The sequence below is a fragment of the Equus quagga genome, chromosome 17, assembly GCF_021613505.1.
Source record: "Equus quagga isolate Etosha38 chromosome 17, UCLA_HA_Equagga_1.0, whole genome shotgun sequence".
Lineage (NCBI taxonomy): Eukaryota > Metazoa > Chordata > Mammalia > Perissodactyla > Equidae > Equus > Equus quagga.
In genome coordinates this window covers 32,405,070-32,418,776 of record NC_060283.1, presented here as the reverse complement: position 1 = coordinate 32,418,776, position 13,707 = coordinate 32,405,070, and the positions used below count along the sequence as shown (strand labels likewise).

At 53.0% G+C, this 13,707-nt stretch overlaps 1 protein-coding gene across 4 annotated transcripts in view; it reads left to right on the top strand.

Annotated features, from left to right (window-relative positions):
- Positions 1-13,707, top strand: part of FARP2 (FERM, ARH/RhoGEF and pleckstrin domain protein 2) — a 108,887-nt gene that overhangs the window by 82,187 nt on the left and 12,993 nt on the right. For 2 of the 4 annotated variants that reach the window (XM_046643755.1, XM_046643754.1), the window contains exons 14-19: positions 1,590-1,768; positions 3,608-3,637; positions 6,417-6,506; positions 6,897-7,030; positions 7,534-7,615; positions 11,315-11,552. In XM_046643755.1, coding sequence (XP_046499711.1) covers positions 1,590-1,768; positions 3,608-3,637; positions 6,417-6,506; positions 6,897-7,030; positions 7,534-7,615; positions 11,315-11,552 — 753 coding nt within the window. The remainder of the gene's footprint in view (positions 1-1,589; positions 1,769-3,607; positions 3,638-6,416; positions 6,507-6,896; positions 7,031-7,533; positions 7,616-11,314; positions 11,553-13,707) is intronic. The other 2 variants (XM_046643757.1, XM_046643756.1) reach the window with 1 other exon arrangement.

Genomic DNA, 13,707 nt, shown 5'->3' with positions numbered 1-13,707 from the left:
AAGGGACTAGCACAGAGTTCTCAGTTCCAGTTTGATCCTTTCAAAAGTGACCAAGTCCATGTACCTTGGAGTGGGGGGAGAAGGGTGTAGGAATTTTCTGTTATTTTAAGGTTGCTTAGCATATTTTAAATGTGTAATAAAAGCAAATTCTAATAAACTGCTAATAGTTTCATGTTCTTGCGTTGCTCAGGTTTTCTAATGTCAATGAATGTTTCCTTGTGTTTTAAATCCATCTAGTTGTAAGGAATTCCAGAGGAAAGCACTGCCATCATAGCGTTGATAGTTCATCTCCAGAAGCACCTGGGTGCGTCCCCAAGAGCAAACTGTGGTCTTTGCAGAGCTCGGAATTTGTCAATGTGAAAATAAGGACTTCCCCCTCCAACCTCAGGCCACGTTGGAGGGCTAACTAGTTCAGCTGCTTCTGCCAGCCCAGGGGGCGGGAAATCGGCATGTCGCTGGTTCTCCGAGAAGTTCCTCTGTGCTAACCTTCCTACACACTTACCTGTTTTAGGCTAAAAAACCAAGTTTTGGTTCTATAAACTGGTCATTGCAGTCGACTACATTTGAAGTCTCTGACCTTGATATAAGAGAGTCTTATTTTGATGCCATTGTGGGTGGAATAAGGAGACAGCACGGGTTCAAGTCAAGTTACTACTATTCCCGCATTTTGTAAGCTGACTTAATCGTGGTTAGAAATAACAGTAGTTTGGGTGTTAAAACATTATACGTTTGGAAATCGAAGGTACATTTTTGCCTTAAATAGCTTTTAAACAGCTGTTAAATTCCTCCTGTAAAACTCTGCTTTAAAGGTATCTTTAAAATTTGGGATTTAATAGTTACCGATTTCCCATAGAACAACATGAGAAACAAACCTTTGAGAATTAAAAAAATAGTAAGAAAGTTTCCTTATTACAAAGTTTATGACAGTATATACCTCATCACTAGCCACCTTAGAACTAGGCCAAAATTTTGGCTTCTCTCCAGTAAAAAGCGAACAATGTTTTAAGGAGGGAAACTAAGTACTAATTACTTTTGTGGTATAATTCTAGAAAACCAAAATAAAATCCTTGTTAATGAAAACTTCAAGGAAGTGGAAAACAGTATGATGAGTGGAGTAATTTTATATGATCCAGTGTTTTTAATGAATGATTAATGATACTGGCCATTTTTTTTTTCAGATGTAAGCATTGGTGTGATATCTCATGTCTCTAACCTCCACAGATAGGCCTTTCCTTCTGTGCACACAGAAGGGCCCCCCTCCCTGGTTGTGCCTTCTTCTCAGTCTTGTGCTGCGTATTTTTATCATCTAGAGAAACCCCTAGAAGCACAGAGTCCTGGGGGGTCCAAACCATCTGTGGTTGCTCTCTGCAAAATCGGATTGATCAGCCATCAACCTGTTTTCATTTTCACTTTATGTCACATTGAGAATCACATGTGCTAGCGGCCTTATTTACACATTTTCCAGAAAGTGCCAAGTGGCCGTGTCAGGCTAATGTCATCTAACGCGTGGTGAGGAATGTGGTGGTGTCTGGTCAGCCTCATAGCCCTTTCTCACGTCTCACTCCATCCCCCACCCTGTTCAATTCCAGGCCTGACCATGGAGAGTCCTCAGCCTTCTCCCTCCACCCAGAAGAGCCCGCTGAGCCTGAGCCCCGCGTTTCAGGTGACTCTGGGCCCAGCTGAGCAGGGCTCGTCTCCCCTCCTGAGCCCTGTCCTTAGCAACGCTGGCGGAGCCAGGATGGACGACGAGGAAGAGCCAAAGCACAAGGTGGGCCCCGCCCCCAGCAGAGGGCTTGCTGCTGGGGGGCCTGTGTTTGTAAACTTCTTTCTGGGCTGGGAAGCCTGAGGGCAGGCGGGGGCTCTGTGCCCAGGCTCCCACTCAGGGATGGTGGGCTGGCTCCCCCCGTGAGATCCCTTCCCACGACCCTCCCATCACCTGGGACTCTTCAGGAGCCTTGCTCGAAGACAGGTTTCCTTATTCGTTTAACAACAGTTCCCGGCACCCGTGGGTTCCAGGTGTCGGGCTGGATCCTGGGGATATGGTGGGAACAGGTAGGCCCTGGGGAGCCCTCAGCCTTCACCCTTCCTGCTTTGTTGGGCATCATTTTAACAACCGAGTAACTGGGAGGAGAAGGTCTGAGTGCTAAGAGAGGGTCTCGTCTGAGGGTCAGCGGAGGCATTCAGGCTGATGGATAAGTAGGTCCTGGAGGAGTGTCAGGGAGGAGTGGGGTCCAGACTGGGGAGTGTTGTAGCAAGGGGAGGCGGACGTGTGTGGCATGTGGATTTAAGTGGAAACTTGAGGCTATCCCCCTGTGGGTTTCTCTTTATTGTCAGGGACAGGAGTGAGGGCGTGTACTGAGAGATGTGCAGGCGGAGAGTGATGGACTAAGCAGAGAAATGTGCTCGCTCGCCCATGAGAGGATGGCCAGAGGCAGTGGCGCCCGTGGCCTCCTGGCCACCTCCACTCTCATGGCCTTGCCTGTAGCCTGGGCAATGTGGCCAAGGCGGCGTTGTGGGTGGGCACATGAGGAAGGACAAGGCTCCAGGGCATTAGCGGTTTTGTCTAGAGGGTGGTAAAATAGTGGGCTGTGATGGCCCTGGGGGGCTGCAGAGAGAGAAGCCAGGAGCCATTTGTGCCTCTGCACGGAGTGGGGGTCCCAAGGAGCAAGCCGGAAGGAAACCCAGCTGGACTGGACGTAGAGTCAGGCTGGCCGGCAGAGGTCATTCTGGTCACTCAGACACTTTGTGTTTGGCTTGGGGACATCTTTTATTTATTTATTTTGGAAACCTAATGACCATCTGTGTAGCCCACTGTTGCTTTGGTGCAAAAACAAAAATGGCTTGGAGGAAAGCCATTAAAAAACTAAATTTTAACTTGTTACTTTCTGTATTACAAAACCTAGTCCATCTTCAGGTGGTTCCGTCGGGTGACAACCTCTCACACCCAAGGGCAAGCGGGCTGACAGTGGGAGGCCACAGCATCTGTTATCCAGACCAGGCCTCTGAGAGGAGCCCACTAGTCACACGTGGGCCCCTCAGAGAGCCGTGGCTGGGCCACCACTCCCAGGCAGCCCTTGGGCCCCCAGCGCCTGTGCAGAGGGACCCCTGGTCCTGCCACCTCTCCTCTCTTCACAGACATGCCACCTCGTGATTTCCGGCCAAGCGGTGCTCCACGGCGGGCTACGCAGCCAAGCCGGCATCGGCATCCAGCAGGGGTGGGCTCCTGGGGCGACAGGGATGGCCTTTTCTTCACTGCTGCCCCCTAGACCGTCCCAGAGGCCAGCACCGAACAAACACAGCCCTCCGGGCGAGTGAACCGGCTCTGCTCTGTGCAGGCTTTGTGAAATGGCGCCCCCAAAAAGGCCCCCAACCCCCCGATTCACGCAGGGAAGCCCCCAGTTCACCGACGACTCTCCTGGCAGGGCCTGTGTGTTTCTAAACTCCACAAGCGAACGCAGGGGTTTGAGAACCGAGGTGTTCCGACGGCTGAGCCTTGGCGGCCGTCTGCGTTTGCATCTGCCTGCTCAGCTGTGCGGAGAAACAGGGGCTACCCCCTCCTCCTCCCCAATGTCTCCCACTTAATACGCTGTTTCTCCCTTTTTAATAGAAATTGGTGAGGACCAACAATATTCGAAAGGTATGAGAGCTGAAGGTGGCAGACGCTTCTTCCCACAGCTCCTGTGAGAGAAGCGGTGATGGCTCGCTGTGCTCGTGGCTCTCGGGCTGCTTTCTTCAGGGACAGGTGGTGGGCTTGGCAGGAAGCACGTCCTCCTCCCTGGGGCTCAGCCTGGATGTAATGTTGTCGGGGGGTGTGGCTGGGCAGGGCAGCAGCTGTTTTGATTTCTCTCCACTGAGTTTCCCAAGAGGTTTTCTCTGTGCTGGGAAGCAGGGGGCCACCGGCTGCACAGGCGGGCCATCCACCAGCTGCTCCTGACCACTCGGCTCCTTGCATCTCCTTGTCACTACCTGGTGGTGCCTGTGACGTTACTGCGGTCTCTTCAGGGGTGCTGCCATGGTTGTTCCAGACTGTTTGTCTCTGGGTGCCTTCACCTGCCTCAAGCAAAGGAGCTGGTCTAGAACCTGGGGTGGACCCCTTTCTATAGGATAGCGCTCAGGGTTGGGGCATTGCTTTGGGACCCCATGCAATGGTGACTGCAGTTAGGACGCCAGCTTGCCTGCACTGGACTCTCCCCCAGAGCCAAAGGCCAGGGAGCCCACTGGTCACTGTAAGCTCAGGTGGAAATATTACTTTTTAAAGAGATTTTACTGAATTTGGATTTAATAGCATGAAGCCCAAAAAGAAAAAATTGAAGAGCATGAAGGTTGGAAAGGTGATCCTGCTGCTCTCTGCAGGGAGGGCCCAAGCGCCAGGGGCCCAGGGTGGGAGCTCCAAGGAGATGCTGCCCCGGCCAGAGCCTGCAAAACCATAGAGCAGGCTCCCTGGGCTGCTTGAGCTGCACGGCTGTCAATCATTTGGGAAGAGCTGATGTGAGAAGCAGCCAGCGGATGTTCCACATGCAGGAGTTTGGGGAAAGGACAGCAGGACAGGGGTTCTGAAGGGCAGCAGGTCAAGCAGAGTGTTCCTGGTGGGCCCAAGGGGCCTTGCCCGTCGGCTGGCTGACCTCTCAGTTTGGTGGGCTCCAGGGCACACAGGAGGAACACGCCTTTGTTAAACCCCTGCTAAACTTCACCTGGGGGAGGGGCACAGGAAGAAGATGGGGGGGCCCCAAAGGTCAGCCTCCAGCCCAGCCTCCCATCTCAGCTGTAGACCCCCATGCCCAGCTCGCTTCTCAATAGTGTCTATAGCACATCTCAGACCCCGGGTGCAAACCTGACCCCGACCTTTCTCCCCAAACCTGCCACCTGCAGCCTTCACCTCTGGGGACAGCAGCTCTTTCCCTCGGCTTGGGTCCAAAACCACAGTCATCCTTGCCTCCTCCATCCTTCGCACCTCCACCCACACTGGAACTGGACCTTCAGACTGTGTCCCGGGTCCACCCTCATCCCATCTGGCCGCTCCCCTCCCCTGCTGCGGGGCCTGGGTGGTGCGGAGGCCTCCTGACCAGCGTCAGCCCCCTCTGGCCTGCTCTCAGACTCATCCTGGGACCCCTGCCTTCCCCACTTGTAACCAGCTCGCGCACCTCTTACCTTCCCCCTCATCTTTGGCCTCTGGCCTGTCTCCCACCACCAGGAGGCAGTCAGAGGCTGCATCCACCTCTCCCCCACCTGCCACGTTTTGTACTCTAGGGCACTTTTCTGCCGTGATAGGTCACTTCCCCTTTAGCTTGTGCATTGCTTCTTGCCTATCTCCTCCTGGGAGGCCCTCAGCTCGAGGGCAGGGACATCTGTTCCTGGGCACGTCCCAGGTGCCTTTTTGGGTCTGGCGCAAGCTCCTTGGATGTTTGCATGGTGGATAGGGGGACAGTCGGCCCTAAAGAAGTCCTCAGCCTGGTGGAGGAGTGGCAGGGCAATGGCTCGGGGATAGAGCAGGACCCGTGTCCGCCAGGTGGGAAAGGACAGAGGAGGGGCCATCGAGCTGGACCTTGGCAGAGGCTGCTATGAGAGGTGCTCGAGGTAGGGAGGGGCCCTTCAGGGAAGAACACAGCACCCACCTAGGCCAAGCACGAGGCCTGCACTTTGCTGGAGTGCCGAGAGCTGGGCGCAGTGTGGCTCTTCCTGCTCCTGCTGGTCCCGTCATTGCTGACTTGTCTGCCTGCACCTGCTCATCAGGCAGAGGCCCTGATGGAGATTTAAGAGCTCTCAGGGCTGGGCCATCTCTGGCCCTGCACTCCAAGTGCATTAGCCAGCCTTGTGCTCTAATATAGGGCACCGTTAGAAAGTACACTGTTTGGTAATTTAAGTGACTTTTTTGGAAATTAAGCTTAATTGTTTATAATCACTTATGTACACACTCATGTATCTGTGTGTTCACCAGGAATACCCCTGGCGGTGATATCTGAACAATAATTGCATCACAAAACCAATAGTAAGCTTCAGTATATGTTTCAACAGCAATTCTTTTCTCAAAAAGACTAACATAAAATGACGAAAACGTGAGGGAGATACAGCTGGGCTCTTTCTTTTTTTTGAGGAAGATTAGCCTGAGCTAACATCCGTGCCCATTTTCCTCCACTTTCCATGTGGGACGCTCACCACAGCATGGCTTGCCAAGCAGTGCCACATCCGCACCCGGGATCCGCCGAACCGGCAAACCTCGGGCTGCCGAAGCAGAACGTGCGCACCCAACCACTGCACCACCCAGCTGGCCCCTGGGCTTATATTTTTACTCAGAAGTAAATCCCTTCAGGAATTACAGATGAAAACTGCATGACGATGTTAACTTGAGCAGAAGAAAATGTTATGAATGTCAGTGACATGACTGACAGCCACGTGCTCATACTCTCTGCTTCTTGCAGTGCACAGCAGCAGATGAAGCCTATTTCATAGCAAAGGAGATTCTCGCTACAGAACGAACATACCTGAAGGATTTAGAAGTTATCACCGTGGTATGACACCTACGTCCTTTATTACTTTGATTTTCTTAATACTTCTTCAATCTAAACCAGAGACAGAGGATCCCTCCTGAGAAATAGCTCTTGGCCATCATGAGACCTACATGTATATGTTCTGTTAAATATATTTGCCTTAACACATGTCTAAGTCAGGTGAGAACATTGTGTCCAATTTTTTGCAAAACTGGGAATATATCCATTTGAAGCTTTTCACCCAGATTTGTTTTCTTATACTGTGAAAATTGGGTGGTCAGCCAAGAGGATGGACTTAACACTGACTTGAGCTGTCCTCATGGGCAGTGACTGTGGGGTCAGTGTTGGGTGTCCTGTAGCCACAGGCCCTCAGGGGCAAGGTCCCTCAGTCACCCTGAGCTCTTCCCACAGTGGTTTCGCAGTGCGGTGGTCAAAGAGGATGCCATGCCTGCAGACCTGATGACCCTGCTCTTCTCCAACATTGACCCCATCTACGAGTTCCACAGAGGTTTCCTGCACGAGGTGGAGCAGAGGCTGGCACTCTGGTAATACCCTACACACACAGGCAGCCCCTGGGCCCTGCACCCCAACATGGGCAGCCCCTGCCCTGGACCCCCACACAGCGGCCCCCACACCCTGGACCCCTACAATGGGCAGCCCACTCTCATCACCATCACTGCTCTCAGGAACTTCCTGGCTTCAGAAAATAATTCACAGCAACCATTATTTCATTGAAGTAAATTTTTTAAACTTGTGGGAAGGAGTAGACATGTAACAATCACTTTTATTCATCCTATTCCAGAAGAGAGAATGAAAGAAGTAAGCTGAAGGTAGATGATTTCGGGGGGGGGGGGGGGCCCTGATTACTACCTTTTAGAGAATGGCCAGAATGTAATAATTGTTTCTGTCAAGTATGAGCCTTCTACCTCAAAGCATCTCATTGCCATTCTGTCTGTGACTAGAATAGCTGGTCACACAAGTATCAAATTGAAGTGTGTCTCACAAGCTTTCACAGGCTTTTGACCATATTTGTTCATCTCTACTCCAGGGAAGGATCTTCCAATGCCCATGCCACAGGTGGTCATCAACGAATCGGGGACGTCCTACTAAGGAACATGCAACAGTTAAAGGTACCATGGGTTTAGGTGGTGACTCCAGGCCTAGCAACTATCAGCACAACAGCAGCGTACCCTTCAGGACAGCGTTCCCCTCAGGACAGCGTTCCCCTCAGGACAGCGTTCCCCTCAGGACAGCATTCCCCTCAGGACAGTGTTCCCCTAGGAGCTACATTCCCCTCAGGACAGCATTCTCCTAACAGCTACTTTGCCCTCAGGACGGCTTGCCCCATCAGGACAGCATTCAGCTCAGAGATAGCATTCACTTCAGGACAGCCTTCCCCTCAGAGCATCATTCTCTTCTGAGCAGCATTCCCCTCATAACAGCATTCCCTTCAGAGCAGCATTCCTGTCAGCAGTGTTCCCCTCAGGACAGAGTTCTCCTCAGAGCTGCATTTCCCTCAGACAGCATTGTCCTCAGAGCAGCATTCTTATCAGACCAGCTTTCCCCTCAGAGCATCATTCCCATCAGGACAGCCTTCAGTCTACACAGCTTTTCCCTCAGGACGGAATTCCCCTAAGGACGGCTTCCCCTTCAGGATAGCTCTACCCTCAGAGCAACACTCACCTCAGGACAGCTTCCTCTCAGAACAGCATTCCCATCCCGACTGCATTCCTATCAGGACAGTATTTCCCTCAGGCCGATGTTCCCCTGAGGATAGCATTCCCCTCAGAGCAGCATTCCATTCAGGACAATGTTCTCCTCAGGACCTCATTCCCCTCAGAACAGTTTTTCCTAGACAGAGTTCCCCTCAGGACAGTATTCCCTTCAGAACAGCATTCCCCTCAGAACAGTGTACCTCTCAGCCTTCTATTCAGAACACCTTTCCCCTCAGGACAGCATCCCCTCAGAGCTGCATTACTCTTGGGACAGTGTTCCACTCACGACAGCATTTCCCTCAAAAGAGAGACTCCTCAGGACAGCCTTTCCCTCACAACAGCATTTCCCTCAAGACAGTGTTCCGTGGGCCGGCCCCATGGCCGAGTGGTTAAGTTTGCACACTCCGCTTCAGCGGCCCAGAGTTTCGCTGGTTCGGATCCTGGGCCGGACATGGCACTGCTCATCAGGCCGTGTTGAGGTGGCATCCCATACGGCACAACCAGAGGCACTCACAACTAGAATATACAACTATGTACCAGGAGGCCTTGGGGAGAAGAAGAAGAAGAAAAAAAAAAGAAAGATTGGCAACATACGTTAGCACAGGTGCCAATCTTTAAAAAAAAGAAAAGAAAAGAAAAGAAACAAAGACAGTGTTCCTATCCAGACAGTGATCCCCTCTGAGCAACATTCACCTCAGAGTTACCTTTAGGTAATCATTCTCCTCAGGTCAGTATTTCCCTCAGGACAGGGCATTGTTCCTCTCAACAGTGTTTTCTCATGGCAGAGTTCCCCCTAGACAGCATTTCTGCAAGACAAGTGTTCCACTCAGGACAGTGTTCCCCTCAGAGCCGTACTCTCCTCACGACAGTGGTCCCTCAGAACAGTATCCTCCTCAGGGCAGTGTTCCCATCAGAGTGACAACCCCTCAGGACAGGCTTTTCCTCAGCAGACTCTCCCTCAGTAAACTGTCTCCCTAAGGACATGTCCTCCTCAGAGCAGCGTACTCCTCAGAGCATCAATCTTCTCAAAGCAGCATCCCCTGCAAGACATCATTCCCATCAGAAAGGCACTCCCTTCAGGCCAGAGCTCCCCTCATACTAGCATTCCCCTCAGAACATTGTTCCCCTCAGGACAGCATTCCCCACAGGATGGCGTTCTCAGGACAGCATTCCTCTCAGACAGCATTCCCCCAAGACCATTGCTCCCCTCAGGACAGTGTCCCCCTCAGGGCAGTGTTTGCCTGAGAACAGCATTCCTTTCAGATAATCATTCCCCTTAGGAGAGGGTTTCTGTCAGGACAGTGATTTCCCTCAGAGCAACATTCCCTGAGGACAGCTTTCCCCTCAGAGTAAGGAGCCCCAAGGACAGTGTTCCTCTCAAGGCAGGGTTCCCCTCAGCTAGCGTTCCCCTCAGAGCATAGTTCCCATCAGCAAAGTGTGACCCTCAGAGCAGCGTCAGAGTGTGCTGAGTTGGCGCTCCTGACGTCTCTCTGTGATTCACAATGGGACATGAGCCTCCAGCTGACCCACGTGCAGATGCTGCTCTTGCTAGGTGCTGCAGCCCGGAGACGGCTGTGCGGAGCCTGTCTAGGTTGATGTTGGGGTTTGTTTCCACTCACCTGCTAGTCTCATAGTTCAGGTGTTTTCCTTGGATGGGCTTGAGCTCTGTGAAGGGACTGTGCCAAGGAAAGTGCAAATGGAGTGACTCTGGGTAGCCCAGGTCAGCCACGTGGGGAAGCGAGATGTCCCTTTGTTAGGACCAGTTGTCACAGGGTTGGAGTCAACAGGGCCAGTTGTGCTTTTGCTGTTCAGAGATCTTACTCTTGCTAAACAGACCTGGGACAGGCCTTCCCCCCGGGGGTTCCCTTGGGGCGTCCTTGCAGCATCCTTCCCGGAGACTCTGGAGCACCCCCACCGCTTGCATCACTCCCGTCTCTCAAGCCCTCGCCAACAAGTCCACTCGCTGGGCTGGCTGCCGCCTCCATCCCAGGCCTGTCCCGCCTTCTCCTCTATCCAGCCAGACTCTAGACACTCTTCTAGGCCCCATTTCATTCCTAGAAGCCCGAGGGGCCCACAGGATCGCTCAGTTCTGACTTCAGATAGCCCCACTTGAAGAGCTCCATCCTGCTCAGAGGCCCCTTCCTTACCCTGACACTTACCGGGTTTTCTGAGCCAGGTGGTTAATTAGTAAGTTCTGCCTATCCCAAAAGCACTTGCAGGAATTTAAAATCAAAATATATACAAATCTGTTTGATTGAGCTTACCATACATACCACACAGGTCATCTGTAATGTTCATTAAAACAAACCGATTTAGTATTAAAACCCTCCAGGGGGCCAGCCCGGTGGCGCAGCGGTTAAGTTTACATGTTCCGCTTTGGTGGCCCAGGGTTCACCGGTTCAGACCCCAGGTACGGACATGGCACTGCTCAGCAAAAAAGCCACGCTGTGGTAGGCGTCCCACACAAAGTAGAGGGAGATAGGCATGGATGTTAGCTCAGGGCCAGTCTTCCTCAAAAAGAAAATATATATATATATTAAAACCCTCCAAAAGGTAGGGTTAGCAGAGTTTAATCCAGCTGTGTGACACTCGGAATCCACACACGCGTCCCTTTGATTTGGGTAAACCGTCCGGAGGGACTGTGCTCTCTCTTCGATAACTGGGTCGGGCGACCGCTCCGCTCCGCTCTGGAGTGTGGGTGAGACCCGGGGCAGCCTCCGCAGCGCTCACTCGCTGTGTCACATGCAGCGAGCTGCAGCCCTCTCAGCCTCAGTCCTTCATCTGTAAAGTGGGGACAGAGCCCCGTGAGCACTCACCGCATGAGCCGTGGGGTCCGTCAGCGGTGGGCATAGTGCTGGCGGCTGGGGACAAGCCCCTGCCCTCCCATCTGGAGCGAGGTTTGGTCGAGGTGGAGTCTCAGACGGGACAGAGCCAACTCTGTGGAAGCTGGAAAGCCCCAGCTCGCGTACGCTGGGTCATTCTCTGTTCTGCCCGTTGGCATTTCCAGCCAGGTGTGACGTCCACACTGGGAATGCCGTCCAGACAGGCCGCTCACCACCTGGACACCCCTCCCACATCTGCTAACCTAAAGGCCCCCCTTTTGTACCTCAACAGGAGTTTACCAGCTACTTCCAAAGGCATGATGAGGTCCTGACAGAACTGGAAAAGGCCACGAAACGCTCTAAGAAGCTAGAGATGGTGTACAAAGAGTTCGAGCTCCAGAAGGTCTGCTACTTGCCTCTCAACACGTTCCTACTGAAGCCCATCCAGCGACTGGTGCACTACCGCCTGCTGCTGAGCCGGCTCTGTGGGCACTACGCGCCCAGGCACCGTGACCACGCCGACTGCCGCGGTGAGTGCGGGCGCCGAGTCCTGTCTCTCAGGCTGCCGCGGCTGTGTGGTTAGGAGCCGTACGGCCAAGTCTGGAAGCTGGTGTGGCTTTCTGCTAGGAGCTAGTGTGGCTCGGTGCTGGAAGCTGGTGTGGCCATGTGCCTACTACGAAGCCTGCATCCAACGGCTAGAAGCCCGCGTGGGTAGGAGGCAGGGGCAACTTTGGCTTCCTTAACTGGGAGGCGTGGGGTGCGCTGGCCGCTGCCCTCCCCTGCCCCTCCTGCCGATGGAGGAGGGCAGGACCCGAACCTGTCCTTCAACTCCACCTCCCCAGGGTGAGGCCCTTCTCTGCTCCAAATCTGAACAGCAGAGGGAAGGACTCCAATTACCCTGGAGTGGTCACAGGGAGTAGACACTGATCAGGGTGGCCTTCTGCTGCAAGGGGTCCCCCCATAGCCCCCTGGAGGGGTTGGAGTACTGGGGGGTGGAGTGCCACTCTCAGAGTGACCTGCTGCCTGTGGGCATTTCTGTCCTGGAAGCCTTGGATCTAAAACTCAAATATTTGGGCCACGGTGGCCTGTTCGAAGTTTCTCACATAGATGGACTTTGTCATTTTTTGTGTTAAAGGGGCGAAAAAATAAACCCTGACCTTTATAACCTACAAATATGACTTCTAGTTGTACTGTAAATTTAGTGCAGGAAATTACTGTCTATCAGGTTTTCATAAGTAAATTTACCATTGTCATTAAAAGCATAAGATGGAAGACTATTCAGCATTTCCTTCTAGCCGGTCTCCCATAGTCATAAATGGGTGCAAATAAGATGCTTTCTGATGTACAAGAAACAAAATGGATCACACTATGCTGACAACTCTCTTCCTCTTCATTCTAAAAGCAAGTATTTCGTGTGTGCTAAAAAGGAGAGGACAAAATTGTCGGAAGTGTTTCCAAGCATTTTAAGGGAAATATGAAATCAGTGTAGCACACTTAAAATGCTCCCCATTGTCAGCCTTCTCCTGAAGTCCCTGCGGGGTGGGGCAGTGCAGGCGGCAGTGACCTGGGCTCCAAGCCATCAGGGGAGGCCATGCCGAGTGGAGAGGGTCGGGCACACCCGCTGCTGTCAGGCTCCTCTTCAGGAAAACCTGTCTCACAGGCTGATGCAAAAACTGACTGAGGCTACATTTCTGAAGGTGCTTCGTAAACTGTCAGCACAATGCGATGTGACAGCTGAGACTGGTTTGCTTCAGACCCCAGCCGTCTGCCAATGGTTGGGAGAGCCCAGGGGATGAAGTGCACCCTCAGCTGATGACAGCAGTTGGTGCCCCGCCCCCACCCACTCCCCCGCCTCAGAAAAAGGCCCCTTGGGGTGCAGATGTTACCAGCCCTCTTGGTCTTCCCAAGAGCTTGAGCTTGAACTTGTTGGACAAAAGGGAGTACCTTTAGGTTGGGGCCTAGAGAGGGTGGCCTTGCATTTGTATTTTATCATTCAGTCAATAAGGGTTTCCCAGGGGCAGTGCCTGGCACTGGCCAGGTGCTAAGTGTATGTTGACAGTCTGTCAACATCATGCTGGTCCCATGGAGTCCCAGGCACAGGTGGTACTATGGACATCAGTCTGGCATAGGTCTAAAGTGCATCCCCAGCTTACAGCAGCTTCCAGTGCCAACCCCAGTGCAATGCGGAGCCCATGCGGTGACCTTCCAGCCCTGCACTCCGTGCACACATCATCCAAGGGCAGGGTAGCACTGAGTGCTGTCCAGGGGCACACGTGGGGCCAGGCAGCCTGCAGTGAGCAAGCAGAGCAAAGCGAGTCTCTGCCCAACTGCGTGTCCAGGAGGAGGGGCTCAGACTTCAGCTGGACCCTGAGGGCTGGTGAGGCCCGGCCGGGGTGGGAGCTCAGGAGTCTGCACAGAGCCGACTCCAGTGTCAGCACCTGAGGCAGCATCACTGAGGCTCTGACAACGTGTCGTTTATGAAGGAAGAACTCATCTCTCCATGTGCCCTTATCTGACTTTATCCTCTCAAAGCTGTGAGGCCGGTGTCAGCTCCACTGGAGAAATGAGACTTGCCAGGGCGAGAGCTGAAAAGGAGGGCGGAGCTGCGTGAGGGCAGCGTCTCCTGCTGTAGTTGTTGGGACCGTGAGGTGCTGTGGCCAGGCTGTCAGTGGGAGTCCTGATAAA